Source organism: Thunnus maccoyii, chromosome 14 (assembly GCF_910596095.1).
Source record: "Thunnus maccoyii chromosome 14, fThuMac1.1, whole genome shotgun sequence".
Taxonomy (NCBI): domain Eukaryota; kingdom Metazoa; phylum Chordata; class Actinopteri; order Scombriformes; family Scombridae; genus Thunnus; species Thunnus maccoyii.
The window spans coordinates 18,118,043-18,140,347 of NC_056546.1; the positions used below are offsets into that span (position 1 = coordinate 18,118,043).

Here is a 22,305-nt window from a genome sequence, read left to right on the forward strand (position 1 = left end):
ACCCATCTGCAATATAAATATGCAGAAATAACAATGCTGTCTTATTTATATGTGCTGTGCTTCACTGCTTTGTAATGTTTTTCAAATAGATGCCAAAAACAGCTGTATTTTTCCCTTTAACAAAGAGTACTGTACAGAATAATCATCGGACGTTTGGTGAGAATGAGGTTCGTACCACAAGGATGGCATCCTTTCAAAAAGGCAGTTGTTAGAAGTTCTACTTTAATGCACTTCTCAGCGTTTTCTCAAATCGTATTCTTTTATATGGTACATAATAAATTGTATTATTTTGTTTTTAAATTGATTTAAAAGAAGCAGACCAGAGAAAGAAACTGGTTCAAGTGTTTGGTTTTATGTTTTTAATTATTTTCTGATCAAACTGCACAAAACTGATCTCAAATAGGCAATGGGCCTTGAGATTTGAATGAGTTTTAACCACTGATCAATAAAATGAGTGCAACACTAAACATGTTTGTTATTCCTTTAACTTTACCAGTCGCCCTGTTGAGTTTAGACAGCGTATCAATATCACAAGAGTTGAGTTGAACTTAATATGTAGCTGCTCTCACTTTTGAATGACAAATTAAAAAAAACAAGATAGATTTTATTTGGACTTTCACTCATAACTCCAAAAATAGTACATTTACAATTAAGTTTCGACTAAAACTGTCATTCTTTGAGGCGATAAAACAGATGTGTCACTTCCTGACCCCTCCATCGCTTGTTTTGTCTGTCCAGCAGTGCATGATGTTTCTGTAAAGCTCTGCCAGCATGTGCCATATTTGACTTGTCTGTCCTGCACGTGCTGCATGTTGTACTGACGCTGGCATGCTTTCAGTATATTAGGAGAATGAATGTACAGTATATATTACTTTGTCCTCATCACATTCAAAACACAAACTAGATGTACAAATATAAGGGAAAACATGGCAAGTGCACCTTTTAATTTGGATCTTTTTGTACGGTTTTTGATTAGTTATTTCATCCTTGGTGTTGAAATAAAACAACTTCAAATACTTTCCAGTGAATTATTAGCTAGGTCAAAAAGAAAGCTGATAAAACACTGGAGAGTATGGGCTAGTCCAGCATTTTAAGAGTCAGTTATGGCAGTCAGGTATTTTTAGGAGCTGTTTTACGGGTGTTCAGTTTCAGGTGACTGACCTGTAAACCTACTTACTGATATTCTTAACAAATGCAGTGGTGATTTAGGTTTAGGAAGCATGTCACCATCCTTCTCTCTCTTTTTCTGCCTCTTTTTTCAAGATGCATCAGAAGGCAAAACTCGGATAAGACAGAGAAAGAGACACAAGATGCAAAGAAATTAACCTTCACTGTGACACTACCAGCTTCTATCTTGGCTGCTGTTTAAGTTTTCCAAACAAAAAGGGCTGTTTTGGTGCCACCTGGTGCACAAAATAAGCATGCATTATGAATAGTTGAACAGGATTTTATCAGTGTGTCTTCAACTGTCAGCTGATCTATTAGTCAGCATGAGATTCCTCACAGGATCAGCTTTGAGAAAACATGTTGCTCCTACTTAATGTTTTTGCTTTGACAGCTGATGAATTCACACTTGCATCCAAAATGAGGGACATTGAATTATTCCGAAATGTAGTTTCACATTCAGCCCCACTGATCCATCACTGTCACCAGTTATTTCCTTCAGGATATTACAATGAAATTAACTTTTCAGCAACTGGTGGTGTCTTCTGACTATGTCCAGGAGTGTAGAAATCCTCATACTAACCCGTCCCCCAGGACCGGTTGCCAAAACTGGGCCATCCCAGGCTTCAGCTGGGTGGCAAACAAAGAGTGTCTGCAGGGGGCACCTCGACTGTTCTCAGCCAGCGACGGTGTGTGTGGTCACTGCTCCAGCGCAGAGAAGGACGCAGAGGAAATTGAGCAGCCTGAGGAGGTCTGTTTTCCAGTTTTGGTATCAGTTCATCTTGATATGGGGATTTTTACTAGCCTCCTTCTCGGCAGATAAGCATCAAGTGTTGTCCAGCTGTAGGTTTCCACTTTGTGATTGTACATCATGTGCTTGCTGTTTTGATGTCACTTGACAGTCTCTACTCTGCTAATATCTTGTGAGTGAGCTCAAAGTGAAATATTGAGCCCCATTGATGACAGTAAAAGCATTGAATTGATTTCTAATCACCAGGACGGTGCAGGCCAGCAGTCAGAGAGCGATGCCTTGCCACGTCGGTTTCGCCATCAGAGAGGTGAAACTCGAGAGGGCAGGAAATTTCAGCAACACAGAGCTCTTAATGCGGGTTCCAGTCTCCATGGAGACCCTGTCCACAATATAAAGGTCTCCTCCATCACAGGGCATCTGAAGCCTTCTTTGCTCACAGAGAAGACCCCTCCTCAGGAATCATTCATCTCCCAAGTGCCATTAAGAGTAACTGCACGCTCTCTTTCTTTTAATGAAAAATAATGTCTGTGGGGTTGCACTAGGCACTGCAGGAAAGCATATTGGTGGTGGCAAATAATTGCTAATTTACTTTTTGTTTGTTAGCTCTAGGCTGACTTGCACCACTCAGACCTCAATTGCATATAAATCCTACACTTTTATTTGTCATTAAACAATTTCCTCTTAGTTACAGATCAAAGTGTCTGGCCAGAGGGGTAGTTTGGGGATCAGCATCGCCGGTGGGAAGGGCTCTCTGCCTTACAAAGACCATGATGAGGTAAGTACTGGTTTGCACCAGTACAAGAACCAGAACTGTTCAGTCTCATATTCACTCTCGTATTTGCTCATTTAGCTGTCTGAATGAAGATGATGAGCCGCATTAGCAGCCTAAAGTGACTGATGGCTACCTTGATTTTCCCCATACTCCTACTTACCCATCCACATTCAACCTGAACAAATTTACCTATGAGAAAGAGAGAGCACCTTTTTATTACAATTTTTATTCAGGCTAATATGTTTATTTCCTTTCAGGGCATTTTTATTTCCAGAGTAACTAAAGGGGGGCCCTCAGAAAAGGCAGGAGTCCATGTTGGAGACAGATTGCTGGAGGTAGGAGGGGAATCATTTATATATTTTTCATTTGAGAACGGGCTCACAATTTTTCAAGTGGGTCTTAAAACAACTGTCAGGTGCCAAAAAGGAACAGGTTTTGCTTGCTGTAATCATTCCTCCTGTTCATACTGACCATTAAATGATCTCTTCCAAATGTGCTTACACTGTACATGATGGTGGCCAAAATCCACAGTCCTCGTTTTGAGCGAAAATGTGTCTATAGTTTTTCTGAAGATAATGAGGATTCATCAGTCTGAGTTAATCAAATAAAGTGGATATCTTCCACAGTTACAGACTTTTTTAGTCAAGGTTAGGCAAGGCAAGTTTATTTGTATAGCACATTTCAACAACAAGGCAATTCAAAGTGCTTTACATAGAGCATAAAAGGCATCAAGACAGTGCCAAATTCCCTCTTTGTGTCTCAATAGTGTTTTCCTATTCAACTGCAGTGGAAGTATAGTAACAAAAAGAGGGAATATGGCACAACATTGAAAGATATTGAATTGATTTGACTAATTATGGCAAGAAAAAAAATATGTCAATGTTTATTTGGGCACCTGACTATTGTTTTATGGCAGACTTGAAAAATTGTGAACCCATCCTTTAAGTGATGATTCAATTGTTAAATATACAATGCAGTGTGGGAGATATTGTTGGCCCAATGTAAATGACATACATGTACTTTATATTGGCTGCAGTTAAAACACAAGTAGTCCTTGTTGATGTTCCTCTAGTGACCAACAGAGGGCATCATAAGACAAGCAGAGGACACTCAGCTGCAACTTCCTTCACTGATAAAACCAACATGAGATTGAAATTGCTTCACTCACAGACAGACAACATAGACAGGAATTGAAAATTAATCTTTAAACTATATAGCAGATTAGAAATCCTTATCCATGCCTGTAGTGGGAATAGATGTGCTATTTTCAGAGAACCTATGTTGTGCATTCACCCCCCCCGACTCCTGCTCCTACTTTCATCGGCCATAAAAGTGTAATGTCACCATGGTCCATCCAGGTCAACGGCCTCAACATGCAGGGGGTGACCCACCTCGAGGCGGTCAGCGCCCTCAGGAATGCTGGGAGCTGCATCAAGATGAAAGTCCTCAGGGAGAGGTTGCTTCCCAGAGAGGTCAGTGTTCCCAACGAACCTCAGGATCCTTCAGACGTAACGAGCCGACAACCGTGCAGCCAGGACGGCGGAGGCCAGAGGAGCAAACAGCTGAAGACGGAGAGCACAGAAGACTGTTTGTCCAAGAAGATTGAGGCAGTTGTCTGCAACGGCAATGGCATTGTGGGTGGTTTACTGAAATCACAGCAAAACAGAATACACTTTCAAATCTCACCATTGTTACACCTTCAAAACAACTACTTTCAGTCATTCTTATACATGTTCTTGTCTCCCTCTGTCTTGTGTCTTGTATCTTTTTATGTGTGTTTCAGTCTGATTTGGAGAATGACCTGAATCGGACCTTGTCTGAGCTGGAAGTGGAGGCCTTGACGAAAAATGACTCACTTCAAGTGGGCAAACATACAATGACAGTAAGCAGATTTCTCATCCCTTAGAAATCACCTCATTTTAAGCTTTTCCTGAACTAAAAAATCCTGGAAAAATGAACATATGACAGTTATATGACAGTCTTTCTTAGTGGACACATCATATCACACGAGCACCTGCTTATTTTTCCCTCCCAAACCTGTTTCCTTCTCTGGCAATAACCTGACAGATCCCGCGGATCATCCTCACTCATCCTTCTACCTCAGATGAAGATGTGGAGCTCTTGACACAGAGCCCCAGCAGAGAACTGCTACATGAATTTGACATTCCTGACAGACACGCACACTCTGACTGTTTCGACAGTGCTTTCTATCCACCTTGAACACAGCCAAGAACCTCGCACATGACGGACACCGACTGTTATTACCCAGCTCTTGGTTTTTTTTAGGCACTGAAGCATTTTCAGTGACGTTACTGTAAAGGTTTAGTGTAAAACAAAGCATTGGAATGTGTTTTTTTTACTGTCACTGCAAAGCTTTTTTTTGTCTGTCAGATTGAATTGCTGCTAATAGTATCTGGTGATATTAAAGTCATTTGCAAGGATGGACACCTTTAATAATTCAGACTTTATTTTTATTACTAAAAACACAAAGTTTTGCCTGTGCAGCTACAAGTGCTAAGCAAGAACAGACTGTTCTCTAATGTCACATATACAGTCAATTAAACAATGAACGCTGCTGGCTACCTCTACTTCACACCACTGTGCTGTATGTTAAGGATGTCCTGGTAAATAGTGTCTCCGCCTGTGACAATGTGAAGCCCTTAAACTTTTTATAGTCTGTACCAAGATAAAATGCCACATGGCGGCACACAGTGCTCAGCGGGGAGTCTGAGTCGTGCAGAGTTCTGAGACAGATTGCACTCTGCTTCACATCTCTGCACACCTTCTTTACGAGCTAAATTAAGATGTGTGAGATTATGCAGAAATGTTTCTGTAAAGGAAAAAAGACCAGACATCACACTGGAGGAACGTATAACCTCGCTTCCAGAGCTAGAATGTATAATTGTAGATGTCAATACCTGCCTTGTGTTATTCCACAAATTCTCACAGTAAAGGCTCGTTGTTCAGTGTTCACTTTTTCAATAAAGTATTGTTCCAAGAATCTTTTCCTCTCTGTTTTTTTGAGCTGAACAAAAGATAAATGCATAATGATGTCAAAGCCCTGGAAAAGATACTAACCTCCATCGATTTTCGTCAACAAATCCCCTGTATGTTTGCTCCTGGCCTCATAAAAACTAACAGGACTACTTTTTTATCAGTGATGACTGTCTGCTGGGTGATAATCTTCCGGGGGCACATCTTCTTGGATAGCACATCCAGTGTGTGAGATTCAATTCAGAGTCAATTACTGGCAGGTCAGGCTCATATTGTGAGTCTTTGTCTATCTTGAGGCATTCATGTAAAGTCAGTGGGGGGATCTGAGGAGGATTTGGATGACTAAATAATAAAACTGGGACTTTGGGAACATATGGTTATGTAACCAGACTGTATGTTTAGCAAATGTGACAAATAATGTTTTTATTTATGTTTTAATGTTTTACATTTATCATCTCCACCAGACACAAGAAATTTAAAATTTAAATTTTTAAATTGAGAAGTTTTTATTTATTGTCCTGTTAATTGTTTCCTTATTAAGGTTATATAATTAGGCGATCCCAGGACGCTCGGTTACAATACCATTACATTATTCTATGCATCTTAAAGAAAACTGAGACTACGCACTAAAAAAACGGTGCTGAATAGCACTAAAAGTGGTTCTTTGGCTCATAATCATAGGGGAACTGTTTTTGGTGCTATATAGCTCCTATCTTGAAATGGGTCAATTTAGTCAGATTCTGTATCGGCCGAAAAATGAGTAACACGAGTAAGGGCCGGGGGTTACCTGAAAAATGGTGAAAATGAAGAGAGCGTCGGATCTTCCCGAAAACGTGATAAAATGAATATGGGGTGGGTGTTTATGAGGAAATGGGTAAAATTAGTAAAATTGGGTGTTGGCCGAAAAATGGATAAAACGGGTAAGGGCCAGGGGTTACCGGAAAAGTGGTAAAAAAAAGGGCGAAAATGAAAAGAGCATCAGATCTTCCTGAAAACCTTATAAAATGAATACGGGGTGCGTGTTCATGGAGAAATGGGTTACCCGAAAAATGGCCGAAAAATGGGTTAAACCTTTAAGGGCCGGGGGTTAGGTGAAAAACGGCGAAAATGAAAAGAGCGTCGGATGTTCCCGAAAACATGATGAAATGAATACGGGGTGGGTGTTTATGGAGAAATGCATAAAATGAGTAAGATTGGGTGTCGGCTGAAAAATGGATAAAACGAATAAGGTCCAGGGGTTCCCGGAAAAATGGCCAAAAATGGGCGAAAATGAAAAGAGCGTCGGATGTTCCCGAAAACATGATAAAATGAATATGGGGTGAGTGTTTATGGAGAAATGGTTAAAATGAGTAAGATTGGGTGTCGGCCGAAAAATGGATAAAATGAATAAGGTCCGGGGGTTACCCGAAAAATGGGTTAAACAGGTAAGGGCCGGGGGTTAGGCGAAGAATGGCGGAAATGAAAAGAGCGTGGGATCTTCCCGAAAATGTGATAAAATGAATGAATGAAATGTTCATGGAGAAATGGGTAAAATTAGTAAGATTGGGTGTTGGCCAAAAAATGGGTTAATACGCTGTTGTGATAAAGAGGAACAAGCTTGCAACCGAGATTTTTTTTTTCCAGAGTAATGTTGAATATGATATGTAGGCTATTAATAAGCTACTCACAGGAGGACTTCCTGTTTGGCCATGAGGAGATAGGTCGCACAAGGTAGAGCTCCCTGGCCAACTTTTCAATTTATCCTTTAAAAACGCCACTAATGCCACTCTTAGTCATTAATGGCTAACTTATGCTGCATTGAGAACATAAGGGATATCAAGCAACAACATGAGCAAATATAGAACTTCAGCAACACCAAGAACTATTGCTAACAAAGTTGCCACCATGGCTAGCAATGCCTGCAGTGAAGACGAAAGCTCGGATGGAGTTTCCATGAGTCAACTAAAAAAGCGTTCTCAAAGGGCTAATCTTAGGATACTAAATGTTCCAGAGGACAGCAAGAAAGGTCAATCTACAGTGAAGTTTGTTTCAAACTTGCTAATGGAAGTGATGCCTGACGTCTTTGACAAAACACCTGAGCAAGAACGAGCACATTGCTCACTTGGCCAAAAACCTTTCAAAGGAAAGCCGCCATGGCCCTTTGTGGTTTGCTTTCACAAGTTTCAAGAGAAGGAAAAGGCATTACAATGGGCCCGGACGCATGATCTGAAACTGGATGAAATTACACTGCGGATGTACCCCAATATGACAGCCGCCCTGGCAAAAAAACGTGCAGCATTCAAAGAAGTCAAGCAGCTGATATACGAGAAGAATGTGCGATTCAGCTTGCTTTACTGAGAGAGTTCTGGCCATCAATATTTGACATTTTGAATGAGGCCTTTAGCTTAAATTTTACAAAACCTGGGATCCTTTGCTGACTTATTTCGATAGGCTAACAACACTTCCTTGTTAGTAATAGATTGCATAAAGCTTAAATTAATAACCACGAGCATATGCATAATATGAACATTTCCTTATTTATTTATTTATTTATTTTCTTCCCTCTGGTTTGTTTTGTGATGTTTCCCTTGGCATAGGGGTTTATGAGGGTGGGATGGGAGTTATAAAGGCTACTGAGAATGTAATATTCTTGTTGCATTATACAATGTCATAATGCCTCTTTAAAACAATAAAATACATGTTTTAAAAAAGCTACTTATGGGGTGATGATCTGAAAATGGTTTAGGTGTGGATTTGATCAGTAGGCCTACACTGATAGAATTTGTGTGTATTATATATGCCTGTTGTGTTTTAATTTGAAATTTGGACAGGCCTCATATATTATTTAAACTATTATTAGCTTAAATATTGTATTTTGCTCAGTGATGAGAATGTTGTAGTTGCTGAGGATATTAAGAACACTTTTGATGATGAATTCTATAATATTTTTATGGTGTATGGATTTGTACCTATGTCCTGAATGTGACATTGAAGGCCACATTGGAAATAGGTAGTTAATATTTGAATGCAGCGCTCAACAAGGAAGGTCAAGGCTCACAAGGGCACCTCAGGGACCAACCAGGACGGCCTTGAGATGATAGTAAATTATTGAAAACTTTACTTACAGAATGCTTTAATCACAAAACATCAAGACATAAGTAACCTAACCATTTGACTACATAAATAACTCATAACAGTTAATACATGAATATAATGATAGCCTTTTTATTGAAGTTTGTGACATAATTTTGGGGAGAAGAGCTTGAGTATTCAACTGACTTCCTAAACACCTCCTACTGTCCAGCCTCCTATCAGCTTACATTTATTCATGGACTACAGTCTTACCTTTATCTCATCCTCCAATTGTATCCCTCCTCTCACAGAATTTAAACTGCAACTGACAGCTCTCAGCATCCAAGCTGTCTTGTTGCATCCCGCCACCACAGATTTTATATTGGGTTAGGTTACTGGTAAATATACAGAGTATAAAGAGCGTCTCCTTTGATGGACCTGGAATATTTCCTTAGACATAAGGGGGCCTTGGGGGCAAAAAGGTTGTCAGCCACTTCTTTAATGTGTTATCCTCAGGAAATACTCTGTATTTTAATGTTTTTCTTTATTCTTTCCCCAACTAAACTAAACTAAGCTGAAGAACCTCTAAAGAACCTCCAAAGAACTATACAGGGGCTTAACAGGTTCTTTGTACAGCAGCGGTGCCATATAGCACCTCAACCACCCCAAAGAACCGCTGAAGAACCACCATATTTTCTTGTGTGTACATTCCCCCAGACACACGTGGTGGAGATCTGCACTCTACGGAGCGCACTCTTTGAGTTGATAATGAAGATGAAAAAGTGGAACTGTAAGAAAATGAATGCACCCTTGCTTAATATACTGGGGTTTTATTGTTACAGCCATTCTTGGTCTGGTATGACCATTAGCTTATGGTGACTACAGTTAACTAATCTTAGCAAGCTTTAGATAGATATTAGCAACATTACTGAACCAGTTTGCTGACTCATTACTTCACTCTTTCATGAAATTGAAAACCATCTCTTCATCTTCTGGAATATCATAGTTTGCAAAGACTGGAGAAAAGCTACAAGAAAACAGCTTTGCAGGTTGGCACCGACACTCTTAGAACTGATTTTAAAAAAATGTTGATATAACATTAAATGAGATATTAAGATATTGACATTAAGTTAACTGATATTTTGGTTCAAATCAATAGTTCTGTTTGATGTTGTAGAAGAGTCACATGTTCATGACTGTTTATCTGTGTCTCTGGAAACATTTTGTCCGAGGATGTGCAGCTATTTGTAGCAGTTTAAAATCACTTTTCCCAAACTTGTATGTAATGAGTTTATTTCTCTGTGGGAGGATTCCTTCTGAACATTACATAATGATAAATACTGCATATTTGGACTCTAGCAGTTCAAACCAAATAAATAATAATCAAGGCTATATTTATTTAACCATAGATAGTAGTCATAATTAGTGATGCACTCTGCCAGTGTTCTCTAATGGGATGATACCAGAATACATTTAGTTTTCCTTGAGGCTAAAAGTTAATCTTGTGTCCCATGTTACATGCCAGCAATCCACACATTTTCCTTTTCCACACATAGTGAATATTAATCAAGGGGAAGCAGGATTATATGACAATCATTAAATGGCCAAGGCGCCTTAGGTGGGTTAAAATTTGATACTATTTAAATATTTATATTTCAGGCACCTTTATCTTGAGATGCTCTCCACGAATGCAAAATAACAATATTCTTACAACATTAGAGGTAAAAGAGGAGCATGTGATGGTGTTGGTGTTTAGTTTGTCTTATTGTGATTTTCTCTGTGTGCTGCTACCACAGACAGACAGATAGACAGACAGACAGGGGGAGGGAGACAGCAGGGTGGAAACAGACAAGAACAGCTGTGACAGGAATGAAGAATGTAGTGTACTTAAAGGATTAGCATCCACTTCAGAGGTCTGCTTTCACTCACTGATAAGGGAACAGTGAAGTGTATGTAGTAGCAAACAAGCAAATACATGAATTTGTTTCAAACTGCCTGATAACTCATTATTAGGAACATGCTTAGATGCCTTTGTCACATCAGTCTGCAGGCTGGCAGGCTAAATGAAAATCTTATATTATTAATACATGTTTAAAAATAGTGTTATTTATTTATCCTCTGCTTTGGATACAATTCAAAATCTTTTTAAAACTGAATTTTCTAATGCTGCCCCTCACACTGAGCACTCAGCTCTGCAGCTGCAGGTCGTCTGTTCAGCTGTCAGACATGTCAAGACCAGAGAGAGATGCCTTTATTAAGTTTTTCATTCACACCAGCCCTTCACAACAGACCTGTGTTTAAAAAATGCTTTCATGAATGTTTCATATGATGACCATAATGAGATTTCTGTCAGAGTACGCAGCAGAGAAAAATAAGACACAAATGTTTGACTCAAAATTGTTTATTATCCATGGCAGCACTTTCTTTCTTTTTCCACTGTCCAATAAATACAATCATCCCCAGCTCTCAGTCAGTGAAGACATTTGTCATGTTTTCTGCATGATGTCTGTCACGTTGTAACATGAAAGGCCCATGCTTGGGAGGAATACACAACACAGAGCCATCTGAGATAAAAGCAGTGTTTATTTGGGTTTCTGCAGAAAAAATTGTGTCTGAAATTGAACAATAAATGATAGAATTCTTTGCGGGGACATACACAGAGCCGTGTTGCTTGTGGCTCTCAGCGTGAACATTGTTACTGGTGCCCAGCAGGCTGACTGCTGTCTGCAAGCTATTTGTGGCTATTATGTGTCTATAAAAGGAAGTCTGCATGGCGATACACACATCAACAGTAATACACATTGAACTTGAATGAGACAAGCTGAAAAGCGGGCACCTTGCTTTCCGGATCTGCTTTGATCAACACACTAAGTCTGGAGAGAAGTTTCCTGAAGGTTGTAAAACGAGCAACACTTCTAGATGGAGAGGGATTTGAAGCAGAAATGGAGAGTTTGAATAAGAGTCTGGGGAAGGTAAGAGGGTTTGGAAATAGAAGTGATTTTTTAAATTTTGAAAACGTGTACCAGATGGAAAAGCTCTTACTGGGTATTTGCTGTAGGGCTGGAGTAGTATCACTAACCTACCTTTACTTTTTGGTTCTGACTTGAAATTCTGGCGTGAAAAAAAGATTTTACATCAAAGCTAAATCCTACAGGAAAAATGAAACCAGCTAAATCCATCAACACTATTGTGCCCTCTTTCACCTGCAGCCACCTTCCAGGCTTACACACATAAGCACCGTATATACTCAGATACAGCTACTTGATACTTCTTGTCGCACCAGCATGTATAACAGTTACTAAACTGCTATGGATTGAATTTAAATGTACAGAAAAACTATGAGATATGAGAATTATGTAAATATTTTATAAAAAGTGCATGTACCTTAACTTTTCTGGCATTTTGCAACTTCTTATCGCTGCACTGTAAGGGAATATAGATCCCATTATGATGCATTATTTATATATTCATAATATATAAATAAATAATTCTGAGGTGATAAGCCATGCTGTAACTTGTAAAACAATCATAAGTCTAATTTAATTTCATTGGAATTTCCCCTGAAGATGTTTCTACTAAAAGTTACATTCATTGATTGAAATATGTGCATATTTTTTTGTTTTAAACTTTGTATATGAGTCTCATAACATTTGTTTGTAGTCTGGAGAGATAACTCAATGTGCTCAGTAGCTGTGTTCCTATCAGAGCAGCTGGCAGTGGGCTATATTTGCACATCCTATCTACTCTGGAGGGAGGGGCTCTGTTTGTCTGTAATTAAACTCTTTACTTAGTGGCACGCCCAACTGTTTATGCTTTTACTGTGGCACAACTTGAACCGCTGAGATACAGATTTCAACATCCAGGGATCTGAGGATTCGTAACAATCATTGTGTTCTCAAGAAGAGCTCATGCGCTTAATATACAACTTCTTATAAATAAATATGTGAATTGATGTAGAACTTGCTATCTAAAGTTAAAACTTAAGTTTTTTACAACTGCTGCTACAAAAGAAGCATTAATGAACACAAGGAACTGAGCAAGATCACTGCAAATTGCATAATATTTTCTATATAACAAAAAATATCATTTACCCTCTTCTGCCTTTGTTTCCTTAAAGCATATTTTTCACTTTCCGGTTGGTCACTGTTTATGAGTGTCTCTTTAAAGATCAACGTAGAGGGTGGTCTGCTTCAGGAAATGATTTAGTACTGCTTGTATTCAGTCTTTGGGACGGGTCCGACATGCCACAAGAAATAACTGCGTGAGTAAGAGCATGCACACAGTGAGGTGACATGTGGCACAGTGAACCAGTGGTGGTGGAAATGTGAGCTATGGGGACGGCGTGACCTCGGCAACACTCAGCGCAATTAAACATTCAAGAGGGCTCCATCGGGCAAGTAGGAAATACTCACTTTAACCTTTTGCGGTGTAAACTTACTCTGCTATGACTACAGAGGACATGCAAACAAGGGGGTTACATGAGACACGAAAACAAGTTTATAAGATATTTTTGCCACTGCATTTGTTTCTCAGTCTTTATCTGCAGCTGATTATAGATACATTGGTATCTCTCAGATGAATATTTGGGTCCTCAAAAGTATAACTGAACCTCTTGGCAGCTCGACCAGTAGGTGTCATGTCACAGAGTACATAGATGACACGGCTCAAAGGATAGGTTCACAGTTTTTCAAGTCTGTTTTAAAACAGCACTCAGGTACCCAAATGAACATCGAAACAGGTTTCGTAATGCGCTTACAATGTAAGTGATGGGATCTAAAATCCACAGCCCTCCTTCTTCACAAAATGTATAAATAGCATTTAAAAGTTTATTTCATGCTTATATGGGGCTTAAGCCATCCAAATTAGTCAAATCAAGTCACAACATCAAAGAACCTATTAAGCCCCTGTATAGTTCCTTAAAGGTTCTTTAGAGGTTCTTCAGCTTAGTTTATCTTAGTTGGGGAAAGAATAAAGAAATACATTAAAATACAGAGTATTTCCTGAGGATAACACATTAAAGCAGTGGTTGTCAACCTTTTAAGTGCCAGATTCCCTCTTTTTGTTTTGATCCTTCCACTGCAGCTGAACAGGAAGACACTGTCCGTTGGGACACATAGAGGGAATTTTTCACTAAAAAGACTATAACTGTGGAAGATATCTACTTAATTTTTGTGTTTTAACTTTTAAACACATTTTTGCTCAAAATGAGGGATTGTGGATTTTGTCTCCCATCATTGTAAGCACATTTGGAGAGGATCTTTTAATGGCCAGTATGAACAGGAGGAATGATTATAATGAGAAAAACCTATTTCAATGTTCATATGGAGCGCCTGACTATCGTTTTGAGGCAGATTTGAAAAATTGTAAACAATATCCTTTAAGGGTTAAAATCTGGATGCATGATCTATTTCTATTTCCCTGTCTTACACTTCTGTGGTATATATAGGAATGAGGAAGGCCGTAGAAAAAGTTCTAAAAATCCAGATGAAGCCACATGTATGCTATGAATAACTGGCATATTTTCTGCAATGACATGATGACCTCAAAGCAATAAAAACATCTACAGCTGCAGTTATTTTATGACTAACTGGACAGACCACTTACTACAAATGTGATGGCAGACAAGACCTTAATTTGAATGTGAGAATCTAGATGTTTTTTCTCTGTTGTATGTCTCTAGTTTATATTTGCTGGTTCCCAAACATGTGGATGTGTTGATGTTGGAGGCCTTTGATGGTTTTTGAATGATCTCCCTGCCTGTGGACTCTACATGTTCATGCTGATTGCCCTCTGAACTGATGTGAAACACCTTTCGTGTACGCTGTTGTATATAAGTCAGTCAGATGAATCCTGGCTTTTATCCTCAAAGCAGCAAGACGTACGGAAACCCTCATCTAAAGAATTTATAATAAAAAAGGTTGCATCAGAATTAGGAGTGTGCAACTTTCCACTCCTGTCTTTGATGTCTACCTGCAAGCCAGCACCTTGTTACAATAAGTGTGTTTTTTCCTTCAGTTCTCCTGCAGATAAGACTTCAATATCATGTTACTTTTTTGTTACATATTCATGAATCATTTTCTACCAGTTCCCTAGCTGGTAGTTTCACTATATCTCAACAGCAAACCACAAACATTGGCATATTTAAAAAACAAAATTTCAGCATCAGTTAATAAGCATTTAGAAGTGGTTTCACTTTTATATCCGAGGAGTCCCAGGCTGTGACAAAATGAGTAAGGAAGGAAAGTACAGCAGCAGTGCTGTTCCACCTGTTGAATGCAGGCTTCTAAGCTCCCAACAGACATAATTTTTCTCCAGTATTTAAAAGTATAATACAGTACTTGTGGGTGGCCCACTCTTATGGTTTATAAAATAATACAATGGCCATTTCAAAGAAAAACAACAACAGACATACAATCAGATTCAAAAGCTTTTGGCAGAACTGGATGTTCTGGCAGCAGTTTCTCTGAAAGCTTATTTATGACAAAAAAAGAATTTTAATTACATCCAGCAGGTTGCTGCTACTTTGTGTGTGCCAGCGTGGACCACTACAAAGGAAATCATGTAGAAATATCCTTTCCTCAGATGAACTTCTACTCCTACTTGAGTTGAGAATAACTTGGCACATGGTTGAGACTGAAGTCATCTTCAAGTGCAGTCAATTTATTCTTGAAGGCCAGCATGTGATTATTTTGAATGATTCACAAAGTAAAAACACAAACAAAAAAAAAGGTTTGAAACTTCTTTGAGACACAATATGTCACTCAAATATTTTGAGGTGAACTTCTGAGAATTCTTGATAATGTAAACATCTCGTTAATCATTTTGATTTGAAGCTTCCTTTTATCTTCCTCCCATATTTAACCTGCCACACACTATAACTAGAACCAGGCCAGCTGGCTGAAGTTGTGTCTGTGCTGAAATTGTGAGATGAAAGGTGAAGCAGAATCTAATATGCTAATTCTCTGACTGTGTCTACATCAATGAGCGGGGGATGTGCGATCCATTTTTAATAGAGTCTTAAGTATCTGCTACAATAACCCTCTCTGAGTAGTGAAAGAAATTTCAGTGCTCTTACCCTCCAGTTTGCAATTTGCAGACCCAACAACACTGTGGCGAGAAGAAGCATGATTAGTAGTCAGCAGAAGTGCTTTTGATGGGTGTGTGCTTTGATTGCTGCCGTGGGAATAAACAGAAAATGTTTTCACACATCCAGACCATGAAATGCCATTGAACCCACATTGCGATGGAAACTGTGTTGCTACCTTAACAAATTGAAGCCCTTGTCTTGCTCACATTTATGGACAACATAGGGAGGCTTAACACGTTTCACTGGAGAAAAGCTATATTTTTCCAATTTAACGTAAAGATTGTTGGAAACATATTGCTGTTCCCCTCAAATGTGAACTTTGTCAGCTCTAATTCCTTCAAGATAATAATCACTGAGAAATGTGGCTGTCGTTTTTATAGACATGGAAGCTTTTACCTACCACAATTCACACCTCTTCATACATTTTCAGCATGGATGGCCTCGGTGAGAATCAACCCATTAACACTGATAGTGTGAACGCTTTGCTGTACCCACTGAGCAATAATGGCTCAGGGAGAGCTGGATGTACTGTACCAGGTCACCTCTGCAGCACAGCACAGAGGATTCACAGTATGAGCCTGCTTGTCCCAGGGGCTGTTTTATGTTAACACTAAAGAAAGGAGAAATCTTACATAAGCCCCTAACCTTTCAGTTTTACAGAGGACACAATGTCTGGCAACAACAGTAGCCTACTAATTTTGAATAACTTGGATAATATGTTTCATGGGAACAGTTTAGATTACAAATTGTGTATTGTAATTGCATAGCCTGTATTTTGTTTTCCCTCACATTCATTGAGCTGTTAGGAGTTGCTGTAGCTTAACCAGATGCAATAAAAATGTAAATCTCCCAGCAATGTATATTGTATTTTGTATACATGCCAGTGGTTTCACAAGTTTCCCTGTAAAGTGTTGTGATCCCTTGGAAATGGGCAAAGGCCAGCCATGAAGCAAACAAAGCTACCAAGGCTTTTTCTGAGAAGCTGCAGCACAGAAGTTGTAATTCTACATTAATATCAGTAACCAGACGTGAACAGTGGGATAGCAAAGAACCAATGCACAATCTACATTTATACCTGCTAACAGACAGACGCTAAAACAAAATAGTGAGCTTTAAAGGTGGTGGTAGGCTGATTGTTTTAACCCTCCGACGGAGCCTGAATTCCCTGTTTCTATGCTAAGCTAAGCTAACCGGCTACTGGCTAAAGCTTCATATTTGTTGTATGGACATGAGAGTGCTATAGATCTACTCATCAAACTCTCCAACCAAAGCAAACCATATTTCCTAAAATGTAAAACTTTTTCTTTAACACAGCAGCAAAACACACATATTGAATATTCAGAATTAGAATATTGCCAGTATTTTTGGAACAAAATACATTTTTATATACAGCCTCATGTCAATGGAACAAAGTGCGTATCTCGCTCAAGCTAAACCCAGGTGAGAGGTGTTTTAAATCAGATCTCAAGAAATGATTGTTAAATAATTTGTAGATGTACAAATACTTGATGTTTTACTCTGTTTGCTTTTTTTTTTAAGGCTAATGTCATTTTTGCTTGACACTTTCTTTCAATCTGCCATCTTGTACTGCAATAGAGGACCACAATGGAAATAAGCCCTAGGGCTTTTTTGTGTATTTTAATCCTTGACAATTTAAAAAATCTTATATGGAGTCTGTCTTTGTGATCAGTCTATCATGTATGTTTTAAATTACTAATTATCTTATCTATCTAGTCATCTATAACAGCCTTTCGGTGCTTAGCTAACATTAACATGTCCTACTTTATACTGCTGTGTTTCATTTGCAAAAGAGCTGTTGCATTGATAACATACTGTAATACCAACAGCCTCTTTATCTATTGCAAATGTATGCACCTACTATAGAAGTTGTGGCAAACAATGTTCTGCCAGACGTTGAGAAGTTTTGTCAAACACTGTCTCGCTTATTACTACGGAGTCCAGCTCCCTCTGAATGGCCTCCTCTCCTCAAATACCTATGAGGGCCTGGATAATGTTGTTGGTCCTACAAGTCATTGGTCTCCATTGTTCTTCATTTAAAAAAAATATAGACACAGAAGTAAAACAGTGGTCACTGCTGTATTCTTGTGTATAGTCGTCCTTTGTTGTGATGTGATGACACATCAGCTGGACCAGTCACAATCGACAGTACTGCCTGTAGGCCAGAAAAGGTATCTGGAACCTGCATTCAGTATCAGATTAAGTGCTTCTAAAGAGGCTTAGAGTTAAACTGTCCTTGTTGTGTAATGGGGTTTGGGTCACTTAATCCCTGTGCCCTCCTGCGTGTCAGCTAAATGAGGGAGCTGTCACTGCTTCATGCCCTTGTCTTGGCTTTTCCTCTCTGTCCTGGCGAGGATATGAAGGACTGTCTGGTTGAAGTCATCTGGTTGGTTGGCAAAAACGTAATGGCCTGCCCTCTGATCACTGTGATTTCCACATCTGACCTGGTTTTCTTACAGGTGTATCCAGAGTCACTGTCAGTACTGGAGTGGGATCCATAAATTAAATAAATGGGAATGTTGGCTTGGACCTGGCCTATCCTCTCCAGCATGGGCCACTTGGCTCAACTGTAGGAAATGGTCATGTTCTTAAAAGGTGTTTCTCCACTTGGAGTCTGGGCATTCAGGTGGTAGATGTAGTCAGATACAGTGTTATTGTTAAACACAGACAAGTATTTCCATTTGAAGTCTGACTTTATTGTCTGGACTAGCATTGGACCTAGAAGCCCAGCAAGTCTGAGTCCAGCCAGCAGGTTGAAGGGGCTCATGACGGCTCCCATGGCTCCAATCCACACAGGGATGGAGCTGTGGTTGGGGTTTTCTGGACGAGCTGGGAACCCCCACAGCTCCACCAGCAGCAGATGTTTTACCCTGTGTGGGTATTTGAGTGTGTGTCAGCAGACAGGTATCCTTTGAGGTTGTGGCCCTGCAGCATCATCTCCTCCAGTCCCACCTTCTCCCTCAACTCCTACAGAGCTGCCACAAACTGCTCCTCAGCCCCTGTGGGGTCAGTGCTGAACTGGGGATTGTTGCTTCAGATGAATCTCAGCAGGTCTAGAGTGTAGACCGTTCCACTGTTGTAGAGAGAGTCAAGGTTTTGAGCCCAGAGGGCAAGTCTGCCACCAGAGCCATGCAGCAGAAACCAGCGGAGGCGTGGGTTGGGCCTGGAGCTGGGGGTCAGAGGGGGAGCATGGTTGCAACTGAGTGGAAAAAGCTAAGGTCCACAGACAGTTGTCACTGGATATCCAGACATGCTGCCTGGAGAAAGGCTGCTATACACTCTCTCAGCTGAGAGGGAGAAGTGGGGCACCGAGAGGGAAGCCAACTTAATATCCAGGAGCTCTGCTCCTTGGCAGGTTGTGTCTCTGCCGCCATCCTTCTCATGGTGTATCGCAACTCATTACTCCTCACTGAGTCTGGGTGTGCCAAGGCTTTGAGCTGCAGGGTGCTAAATTGCCTAATCTGTGTGTGCATGTGATGATAGATCATTAGTGGCTGGGTATGGTTACACATCCCTGTGAAGCAGAAAGACATATGATATTCTGAAATTTAGTGTATTCAGCTTTGAGAAGAAGACATGTTGAGGGTGACTCATCTCTAAACACATTTGTTTTTACCAAGCCTTTGTGCTTGACAGGGAAACTACAACCAAGAGCCTGTAACATGTGGACAATTTGTTCCTCTCTTTGATTCACAGGTTTCAATAGAAGTGCCATCTAAGTCTTCTATCTTCACGTTTGTGCCTGTGGTGCAGAAATTACCAATTAAATGTATTATTACTGAGGAGGAGAGATCTGGAGCTCTGACAGGAAAACCAAATCAGGTATAGAACTCAGAAGATTAAAAAGTGATATTATCGCCTATTTGTAACACGATTACTTCTTTTATTACAAGGTTTTTATCAAAGTGTATGTTGTTCATTTAACTAATTGACTTTTCTTTGTATTGTTATTGTGCTCTCTGCATGTATATTATGTTATTTTGTATCACTCTCTTTTTGCACTGGGTATAGACAAAGTTTCTCATATTTTGCATTTTGGGGAATATAACTCACTGAAAATGATCCTATCTGCCAGTCTGACTCCTCACTAATCAAAACTTTCTTCAGTTTATCCCAAAAGCTGAAAGCTGTTTTTCAGCCTGCAGACTCAAAATGTTAAAAATTACCAGCTGAAATGCAGTCAGTCTGTTAACAATGACAACAGCATATGAATATGACCATTTTCTAATTATATTTGATGTGACAGAATGAATGAAAATGACATTTATCATTTTTATCAAACTCATGAGCCTTGATTTATAATATTCTTGCAGCAAAGAATTTATTTAAGTGTGACTTTGAATCATATGTATCTGAACACTTCCTATAGTAGAAATACACGTGTTGGTGTGTAGGGTCATAGACAGTAGGTGACAATGTGAGAGATTTCTTTGAATTGTAACTTCTTTTGAATGTAAAGTGTAACTAAAAGAGGTTCATGAGCCTTTTAGGCCTTTTCAAATGACTTTAGTTTCAAGTGATTAATAACGTCAGTGGCTTTATGACATACACCTGAGGACACACCTTAGCTTCTGGGCAGTGTGCAAAATTAACTTTTTTGTCCAAATGGCTAGTGAATGCACAAATTTTACTGACCAATCAATAGATTACCATTGTTTTTTTGGCTGGTGAGTGAAGCAAAATCTACCAACCACTTGCATATTTTACCAGCATTTGGCTGGTGACCAGTTCTAATTTTGTGCCCTGCTTCGTGGGAAGAATCAGTCTCTTTCTTACCTGCAGCATTTTTGCAATTACATCCACGACTTCTTCCTCAGACAGCGGAACAGCCATCAGTGTGACTCATCTTCAGGGGGAAATATGCTAAATACTGTCATTTACCTTATCATTAAAGCAAGAATAATTTCTTGATATGTGAATATAAATCAGTAAACATTAAAAAAAAATGTGTTAAATGCTTGGAACTGTTAATACATCTTGTTCTATAATTCCTCCTGTATGGTTTCCACATGGGGTTTTACGCTGTAGTGGGAATGAGCATCATTGATTGATATGATTTGACATCATCCATTTATCTTCTGTATTCCAGGAATCTGGCTCCCACAGCACACGTCAGTACATCATGTTTCAGTATGTATATATCAATATCAAACATATTCCTGAACAACCTCAGGGATTAAATCGGATGTTCTTGGCTTTGAAGATTTCATATATGTAATTTTCAGCTGGTGATATCAGATACTAAATACAAGTTATTCTGCTGTCAGTCAGATTTATCAGCTCATCTTCAGAAGTGGGCAATATGAATTAAAATCATTTACACTTGGTTGAAACAAAGGAGGAAAAAATAGAATAAACTATTTAGAGGCAAATATCAGCAGAAATGGATCCTCATTTTGAATGTTTTAAATATTTTGTCCACAGCAGGCTATATTTATTCTTGTGACAGACAGAAGCTTTTTTAATGTTTCATGACTTTGGATACAACTTTGTGTAGGAATTACAATACTGTGTAAAGGTTTTAGGCACTAAAAGTAAAGTGAGGATGCTTTCAAGAATATTACCACAAATAGTTTTTATTTATCAATGAACTTCATGCAAAGTTCAGTAAACTGAAGAAACCTAAATCAATGCCTTTAAAACAGCACCAGTCCTCCTCAGTACACCTGCACACAGTTTTTCAAGGTACTCGGCAGGTCGGTTGTTCCTGCATCTGGGAGAAGTTGCCACAGTTCTTTGTGGATTTAGGTGTCCCAGCTGCTTCTGCCTCTTCATGTAATCCCAGACTGATTCAATGATGAGGACTCTGTGGGGGCCAAACCATCTGTTGCAGGACTCCTTGTGCTTCATGTTGCTGAAGATAGTTCTTTATGACTCTGGCTGTGTGTTTGGGGTCGTTGTCATGCTGCAGAATAAATTTGGGACCGATCAGTCTCATCTCTGATTGTATTGCATTATGGATAAGAATCTAAATATCCAAAGTTCCTAAAACTTTTGCACAGTACTGTACTTTAATCGAGACAAACTACAAAGGTTCAACCGCTATTGAAAGCAACCGTCCCGGGGGCTGACGTGGCCCCCCCAGCTGTGACAATAGCTGAGGGGGTTAATGCGCAATTAGATGTTAAATATCACAGCAGCACCACAGCTCTGGGTGCCTCTGGATAGCTGACTGCCTCTGCTGCTTGAAGTCAGCTTGCTGGCTGCCTGCTTGAGACTTCAAAGGTCCTCTCACTGGGGGGTGGTTGCACCATTCGTCTCCTAGCTTCCCCTACTGTTATTACCTTAAGGAGTGGCAGCCTTCATGTTATTAACTGACAACATATGACTACACAGCTGCAAAACTCTAACCCTGTGTTTTAGCATACATAGAGGGTATTATCTATTCATACATGCACAATATTGGGTTGTGTCTAATGTATTTGAATACATCTTCGCTATGCATGGCTTTGTGCTCATTTTCTCTCT

General features: G+C 39.5%; 2 protein-coding genes and 1 pseudogene across 3 annotated transcripts in view; 2 read left to right on the forward strand and 1 right to left on the reverse strand.

The window, feature by feature from the left end:
• The first annotated feature begins 549 nt into the window (after window positions 1-549).
• Window positions 550-5,688, forward strand: LOC121911564 (protein scribble homolog). Its single transcript, XM_042433171.1, has 7 exons — window positions 550-1,915; window positions 2,162-2,401; window positions 2,601-2,690; window positions 2,945-3,022; window positions 4,046-4,321; window positions 4,471-4,569; window positions 4,755-5,688. Exons 1-7 carry the CDS (start codon window positions 1,676-1,678, stop codon window positions 4,905-4,907), a joined length of 1,176 nt encoding a protein of 391 aa, XP_042289105.1. The 5' UTR covers window positions 550-1,675; the 3' UTR covers window positions 4,908-5,688.
• A 5,373-nt stretch (window positions 5,689-11,061) lies between these two features.
• Window positions 11,062-22,305, forward strand: part of LOC121911543 (muscular LMNA-interacting protein) — a 32,375-nt gene continuing 21,131 nt past the window's right edge. Inside the window, exons 1-2 of one of the 2 annotated variants that reach the window (XM_042433129.1) lie at window positions 11,062-11,704; window positions 19,534-19,659. In XM_042433129.1, the coding sequence (XP_042289063.1) occupies window positions 11,675-11,704; window positions 19,534-19,659 (156 nt within the window). In that variant the 5' untranslated portion in view covers window positions 11,062-11,674. The remainder of the gene's footprint in view (window positions 11,705-19,533; window positions 19,660-22,305) is intronic. The other variant, XM_042433130.1, reaches the window with a different exon arrangement.
• On the reverse strand, window positions 18,068-19,211 carry LOC121911570 (annotated as a pseudogene).